This window comes from Clytia hemisphaerica, unplaced genomic scaffold (genome assembly GCF_902728285.1).
Source record: "Clytia hemisphaerica strain Z4C2 unplaced genomic scaffold, Clytia hemisphaerica genome assembly, whole genome shotgun sequence".
Taxonomy (NCBI): Eukaryota; Metazoa; Cnidaria; class Hydrozoa; order Leptothecata; family Clytiidae; genus Clytia; species Clytia hemisphaerica.
In genome coordinates this window covers 274,192-282,233 of record NW_027103855.1, presented here as the reverse complement: position 1 = coordinate 282,233, position 8,042 = coordinate 274,192, and the positions used below count along the sequence as shown (strand labels likewise).

The window sequence follows — 8,042 nt, the reverse complement described above, 5'->3', positions numbered from 1 at the left end:
CGAACATCAATCGAACCCATCGAATATCAATCGAATCTGTAAATTGCGGTAATATTCGATTGAGATTCGATTGCGTTCGACAATCGAATTTCAATCGGTCGATTGCGTTCGATTTGGTTTGACTGGTTCGATCGTCGATTCCTTTCGATTGAGATCGTCTGGAAATTAATTGATAAAAAAATAAAATTGAAATAACCTATCTACATATTGGAGCACTAAAAGATAACACTACAACAATCCAAACAAGAAATGGTGTCGTCGTTAAAACATCAAAAAACATACTCCAAGCCAAAATGCAATGTTTATCAAATACAAGTTCACAGTATCTCGTCAGGAAAACAACCAAAACAATCACGTACAAGTTTCAAAAGTTTATAAAATCCACAGAACCTCTGCTCTGACCTCATGAATGTAAGAACCGGTTCCAAGCATTAACTTGTTCCAGAGGTATTGTCCATATAAGAGTTTGTATTCCAAAGCAAATATTTCTTGTACTGCCCATTCTTCTCAACAATTCTTAAAACTTTGACCAGTTTCACATCTCAATAGAATAGAATGTTAATACCATTTTGCCAATCATTTAATGTCCAAAGTTATGGGGATGTAGCGTTTTCTTCATGTCAAGCAAATGTCTCTCAAATCTTTAAGTTGGTTGGTTTGGTATACGTATACGTTCAACAGGTAGAGGGCAAAGTGATTGTTTGTCCTTCTCTCGTACCCATGTTGGGTTTTTAGCTTCAACCACTTTCGAAAGGTTGCCTGAGTCATCCAAATATTTTTATCTTTCATTTTAGATTTGCTTTTTCTCAATATTGATAACTGAAAATAATAAGTGGTAGATCGATTCATAAAAGGAAACAAAGATAAGACACAAAAATTGAGATTTCCAACTTTGCATCATTCTAGCTCATTACATCAAATTTGACTCTCTAATGTATATCCAGCAATATCTTGACAATCCCATCGAAATATACTCTCAAACTTGGTAAAAAAGTCCAATATATGTTGCTGATTCGATTCACATAAATATCCAATCCCATACTAAACGTCGTACTTCTAGTCTACACAATAGACAGATCCAGGCTTTTAGGCCTTACTCTTGGTCTATAGGCACTGCTATAGGCGGTCACTAGTGACCCCCACCGGGAATTGCTTATTAATAGGTTTAAACATAATAGACAACATTCACAAAAGATGTTTATCAATAGAGATTTTAAATAAAAGAATGTTTAAAACACAGCTGATTGGCTTAGGTTTCGAAACTCTCTATTGTTTCATTAAAACCTCAGTGCGCATGCGATTTATCTGGAGAATTTCAATATTCAAAACAAGAGCAGTGCTCATAGCCCGAAGAGTAGAAGTTTTACGCTCGAAACGAAGGAAGATATGACGTAGCCTACGTACTTCAAGTTGTTCGAAAAATGTTGAAATATCATATTTCGAGACATTTTCATTCAATGTAAAGGCTGTAAAGTTCGTATTTTACAGACTTTGAAATATAGTAAACATAGTATTTCAAGTTGTTCGAAAAATGTCGAAATATCATATTTCGAGACATTTTTCATTAAATGTAAAGTTCGTATGTACAAATTTTGAAAATATAGTAAACACCATATTTCGAGCTCTTTCGAAATATGTTGAAATCTCATATTTCGATACATTTTCATTAAATGTAAAGTTCAAATTTACAAATTTTGAAAATATAGTAAATATCATATTTCAAGTTCGTCGAAAAATGTTGAAACATAAAATTTCCAACATATTTCCCAAATTGAAAATTGGACTTTCCAAATCCGTTTGAAATATAGTGTAAAGTTCGAGTTTACACTATATTTACAAGTTAGGAAATCTATGATTTCGCCCAGTGTTTGTTACTATAGTTAAACCATTTTTTTAATTTTGAAGAGTTATAACCTTATTGGAATAGAACTAATTTTCGTGGGAATTAATTTTAGCGTTTTTCGCGGAAAAGCTGCGAAAATTTGAACCCGCTAAGTACAATTTTTTCCAATTTTATCGACAAACTTGAAAAATCACAAGGAAAATGAAAAAAAAATTGTCCAAAAAAGGGTAAAACTGCGAAAATTAAAACCCGCGAAATGCAATTTTTCCAACTTCTTTTTCGACCGTGAATAATAGTTCCTGCGAAAATTAGTTCCAATAAGGTATATCAAACTTCCCTTATCCTTTAGTTATCCATTGAGAATGCTATTCTTGTGACGCGCGGCCGCCGATGGCCGCTTATGATCGATCCACAAGATCAAGCGAACTGTTGGATCAGAACCAAAGAAGCACAACACGGATTAAAAGTCATCAAATTAACGGACGGGAATTTCTTACGAACGCTCGACAACTGTATCCGAATCGGAATGCCTGTCCTTTGTGAAGAAATCGGAATCGGGGAAACATTAGATCCGTCTTTAGAACCGATTCTGTTGAAACAAACTTTCATGTCGGGAGGTCAGCTCTTGATTCGTCTTGGTGATTCGGATGTCGACTATGATAAGAATTTCCGATTCTACATGACCACGAAGATGGCAAATCCTCATTATTTACCAGAAGTTTGCATCAAAGTCACTATTATTAATTTCACTGTCACCAAATCGGGTTTGGAAGACCAGCTTTTAGGGTAAGTCTATTTCATTTATTTCCAAAGCCAAAAATGAGTCATTTAGCCGAATCAATCAGTCATTAAAACGTTAAATATTGAAGTGATTTGATACCCTCGCCTTTACTTAAAAAGTTGTCCTAAATGCTTTGTGGGTTTAAGCGTTTAAGAAAGATTGGGCTGACGGGGAGTATTTTACGCGATCTTCCAGTGGGGTTACATATAGAAAGATTCGAATTAGAGAGATTCGACTATAGTTGATTTCATATATTATAGCGACCGTAGCATGAAGGTAGAACTTCCAGCTACGGTGCGCAAGGTTGTGGGTTCGATCCCCAGCTGGGTCATACCAAATATTCCCAAAATGGTACTTGATGCCTCTCTGCTTGACGCTGAGCAACTAAAGAGACGGATCAAGGGTAAGTGGAAAGGAGTGGCGCCCTCCCCTACCTTCGGGTAGACAGCTAGAGAAAAGGAAGTCTTCGGGTCGCCCTCGACTTCAAACTTACTTACTTATTTACTTAATTTTATATACCACTAGAATACTAATGCTTTTGATAACGAAAACGTATTTCTTACCATCTTATAGTGATGTCGTTCGATTGGAAAGACCTGACCTCGAAGAACAACGAAACAAATTGATCGTTCGAATCAACAGTGATAAGAACCAATTGAAAGCTATCGAAGATCGTATTTTGAAACTTCTCTTTAACTTAGAAGGCAATATTCTAGATGACGAAGTTCTGATCAACACACTCAATGAATCCAAGGTAAATTTTTCTCCCTTTCTCTTCTTTAAAAGGCATTAACACTACATAGATCTACTCTGTCTCCGGCTAAAGGTAGAGCGGAGTTCGAACTGTGGTCTATTATGTAAGGAAGGCAAAGATTTTGCATCAACTACTGTTGCTTGAGAAAGACAGAATAGCTCTATCTACTGTTTTATTTAAGTAATCGTTTATGTGTTTTTGTTTTGTGTAGCGAAACACAGGATTTCTCTAACCTTGCAGCTGACAAACGATAAGATCGCCCGTGGGCGTTTTGAGGTTGTACAGTCTAATTCGGGACACACTGTAGATGAATTAGAACACGCTTTAAAAGTTTTATTTTTACAAAAGTGTTCCTGTTTCATATCAGACACATGTTTCATATAAGGGCAGTGTCTGCCTGCTGATATAAGCGAGAAAATGTTTTTCTTTTCCTCTTTCTGACCAATCTTGCTCCGCAAACGTGTCAATCCAATGTGAAAAAGCTTTGTGAATTAAAACTGATGAGTAAGCAAACGATATCACACTTATTTCAATTTTAAACTTTTATCAACACTATAGGTGACGTCGGGTATCATCACCAACCGTTTGATTGAAGCTGAAAAAACGGGAGAAGAAATCACGACAGCTCGTGAGAAATACCGTTCAGTGGCCACACGTGGTTCGGTCATGTATTTTGTAGTGGCCTCACTAGCTGAAATGGATCCTATGTATCAATATTCACTCAAATATTTCACACAGGTAAAGCGAATTTTATGTACATGTTGGGTTAAGGGCTCTGACCATAGTCCAAAAATTGATTTTGGTATTTGAACATAAAAGTTATATTTCAGGTTCCTTAACACTTTTAACAAAGAATTGCCCTTATAAATTGCTTTTTAATCGAATCCCTTAAGAGTAATTAAGAATCTAATTGTAAAAATGACGTTATGAACTTAAAAAAGATGTTAATAATATGTTGCATCACTCTCTTTTACAAAAAGTGCTTAGTTTTGATGGGTAATTAACTTTTTTGTTTCAAAATTTCTTTACACTGTCTGCAAAGAATTGAACTATTTTAAATTTTGCGGAAAATTTTTCTAAAACGATGTGTCAAAAGTTATGACTGTTTTTTTAAGCAAAATCCAGATGAAAAATTGATGAAAAACCACTATTTTGAAGATTTCGAGACAAAGAAGCATTTACAAAAATTTTCCGCAAAAATCTTTATTGTTCGGTAAAAGATACACCATCTACTGCAAAAAAATTTTCAAAATGTTTTTTCTTCGCCTAAACTAAGCTCTTCAAAGTTGAAATACTCTTCCTCGCAAAAGTCTTCATTTTCTTCTTCGTCAAATTTTTTCAATGCAACTTTTGAATTTTCAGATTCAGGAATAGTTTGTCTTACAGAAAATGTATAACATGCCATATTTTTGTTGGTTACATCAGTCAGAAAACACATTTTAAACACGGCAATTATGAAAAATTCACTATGGTCAGAGCCCTTAAAAGAATATGATCGGACAAAGATAGTTCTACTTGCAGAGAAATCGGCCAGTGGGGTTGTGGTCTGACCGGATCTGTGAAACGGGGGTGTAATCATAGATTTATAAAGCCCCAAGGGCTAGATGTAGTGCTTTGGCTGAAAAATGTGCCGAGGTTAAAGGTAGGGTGACATTATAAATATAATTTCATCGCTTGATCAATAAGAAGCTTCGCGGGCTTTCAAAACAATAGCACCAATAATATTTGCGAAATTCACTTTTTTTTGCTTGGAAGAGCTTAAAGCACGACATCTAGCCTTCGGGCTTTACAGAAAGGGTGTATGGGTGAAATAACTGTGGGCCTTTTTGTTTCTTTTTGAAAACACAAAGAGGTCCAGTTCAAGTTTTTTTCTTGAATCGAATGATTGTATCTCTGAGTGCATCACATTAATTACCTTTGACTGTTAGATTTTTTGACAGTCATTTTCACACTCCTGTACGGTCTATTGTCTTCGTAACTATTAACTAGTAACTATTTTAATTTATTGCGCCAGTTAAACCGTCAAGTTTCAAGAAAATTTTTGACCTGGTTTAGCTCCTGTTCTTATTATGAACCTTACAGTCTGTTCCTCTAACGATTCCTGCATTGTAACACGCATGCGTAATTTTTCGTTCTTTAAACCATATGTAGTTAATTCCCGTGATAAACAAAGAGGAATGAATTCGTTTTGCCTCATTTTTTAAGGTATTGGGGAAAATTTTAAAATTTGAAATTTGATGGGGGGACCATAAATTTTGGAAATTTTGATTGGGGGAACTTCACTGATCTCAAGGTAATCTCGTAGAAGACCTGTTTAACCAATAAAATTATCCTACTTGAACCAAACCAATTTATCAATAAAACTTTATACCAAAACTTAAAACTTGATTTAAGGCATTTTTGTGTTAACCATATGGGGGAACCGCAAAATCGTCAAATAACTGGGGAAAACAAAAAAAAGGGGACCGAAATTTTTTTTAAATATGATGGGGGATAAAAAAGAGGGGGAATCGGGAAGATTTTGAATTCTTAGTAGGAGGAACCAACCCAGGAGGACACTATGCATTTTTTGAGTACTACAGTCATTTTTCCCAAGAGGTTTAACCTAAAGCCGCATTCTAACAAGACTTTTGTTTGGGGAAATTTCTTTTTAATATAAAAGCAACGTTCCATTTCTCTTAAACTGGTTATTTTGATAATTTTTATTTAATTTGGTCATTTGATACAAGTTCAACCTTCGGTTAGGTATAACAATTGAGTTTAAAGCCCGAAGGGCTAGAGTATAATCTCTAACCTTTCCCAGGCAAGAAAAAGTGATGCCAATTATTTTCCATCCAGAACGCGCCTAGAACACGCCGCAATCATGACGACGGATTGTATCTAGTGGTTCCTTTGTTTTTAAGGACTGCATTTTTTAATCTAGTGATAGAATTTACTTTCAATCCGGCGTTTGTGTAACTAGTGTATATGTATAAGAATTGCGAAGCGATCCAGGCAAGTCACTCGATTCGCAAGTTGCAAGCAAAATATTTATAGGGTCCCACACTAGACATTGCAAGTTAAAATAGATTCATAAACAATTCGTAAATGTAAACCCCGCGAAACCCCGACAACTGCTCAGGTTCAGGAAGACCGAGCCTCTTTAAGGATACACTCAAACACTTCAGGTGTACAAACTTACGACGTTTACATCTACGGGTTTGAGGAAAAATATATGAATTCTTTCATGAATCGTTGTGAAAAGTTCAATAATCATTTGTCCGCCCTGAGTATTTTCATTTCTTAGTTTTTGTTTTAGACTCGTTTTACTTCCGGTTTCGAACAACTCCTTGCGTTCAAAATCGAACTTTGAAATCTTTCTAATAAAAATAACATTCGAAAACTTTTTTCCTAACACAAACACCCCTGTGTCATAGACCCGCTGGAAAACTTGGCAACAATTTTGCTCCGGGAGGGAAAATACCTCTCTAGCCTCTTCAAAAGGTCTTCCTTGCAAAGAGCCCAGAGAATCAAAAAAAGTTAAACAAACTTTAAACATCACTCGGTTTATTGAGACAGGGATGTGAAATACATAGGATTTCAAGACTAGAATTTAATAGAAATAAGTTGACTTATGTCCCACTTATGTAGTTTCAAAATTCAATAACCATATTAATTAGGAATATTGTATTGTATCATTGCATCGTAAATTATGAAAAATTTAACAAAGTTCTAAACGCTGTAAAATCCTGAGATAAAAATAAAGAAAAACCGAATAAAAAAAACTGAGATATAGAAAGTATTCTTCAACGATTCTACTACGTATAACCTCTAAATTTTACTGGCTGTGATTTTTTTCAAAGTTGGGAAACTCTTATCTTAAGTTTGCTGGAGGCAAGTACTTGGCAGTCTTTTACCCTTATACTCTGAGTTGTTGACAAACAGGAGCAAACTCTTCACATAAAAAGTAAAAAATATGTGACTTTTTTTGTACACAGGAATTTAAAACAGTGAAAATGCATCCTTGAACATAATGTCATGTTTTGTCGTTGTATTTCGACATTTTACAAGTCATTACCATTAATTACCATTACCAACAATAAAATCCTTTATAATACAGTCACATATCAATGTTCTATATCTCTGACCATCGTCATCGATGCGTATTCATAAACAACAAACAACCAAAGATCCCATATCATTGAGGGTCGGTCAAGCCAAGATTTCAAAAACAACGACAAACAAACATTTCTCCTTCCACTCACTGAATATGTATAAAAGTTGTGAAGCGATTGAGGCAGGTCACTAAATTCGCAAGTTGCAAGCAAAATTTTAAATCATTCGCAAGAGAAGTAAATAGTCTCGATAAGTATATTTCGAAATCTTCCACCCCTTTAGTTTTTTGTTGCTTCTTTATCCGAAAAATTAGTAAAAACCACATTAAATAACGAAACAATCACAGGACTAATTTCGAAAAACACAGCCTGTCATTCTCGATTTCAATTTACTTAAAGGAACTTGGGGGTGGGTAATTAGGGGAGCAAGAGCTTTGTTTGAACGATTGCAGTTCTGTACTCCAGATTGAATAAAAGCAGAATGATTCCAGTTAGAACATCTTGTCCTAAGAATTAACAATCATTCTGAACAATAGTTAAAATACAAATAATATTCAATTGTCTGATTAT

At 34.9% G+C, this 8,042-nt stretch overlaps 1 protein-coding gene across 1 annotated transcript; it reads left to right on the top strand.

The window, feature by feature from the left end:
* The first annotated feature begins 2,198 nt into the window (after positions 1-2,198).
* Positions 2,199-7,385, top strand: LOC136808150 (dynein axonemal heavy chain 6-like). Its single transcript, XM_067064692.1, has 4 exons — positions 2,199-2,629; positions 3,198-3,378; positions 3,937-4,116; positions 7,356-7,385. The coding sequence occupies exons 1-4, from the start codon at positions 2,244-2,246 to the stop codon at positions 7,383-7,385; spliced, it is 777 nt and encodes a 258-aa protein (XP_066920793.1). The 5' UTR covers positions 2,199-2,243.
* Positions 7,386-8,042: the final 657 nt, after the last annotated feature.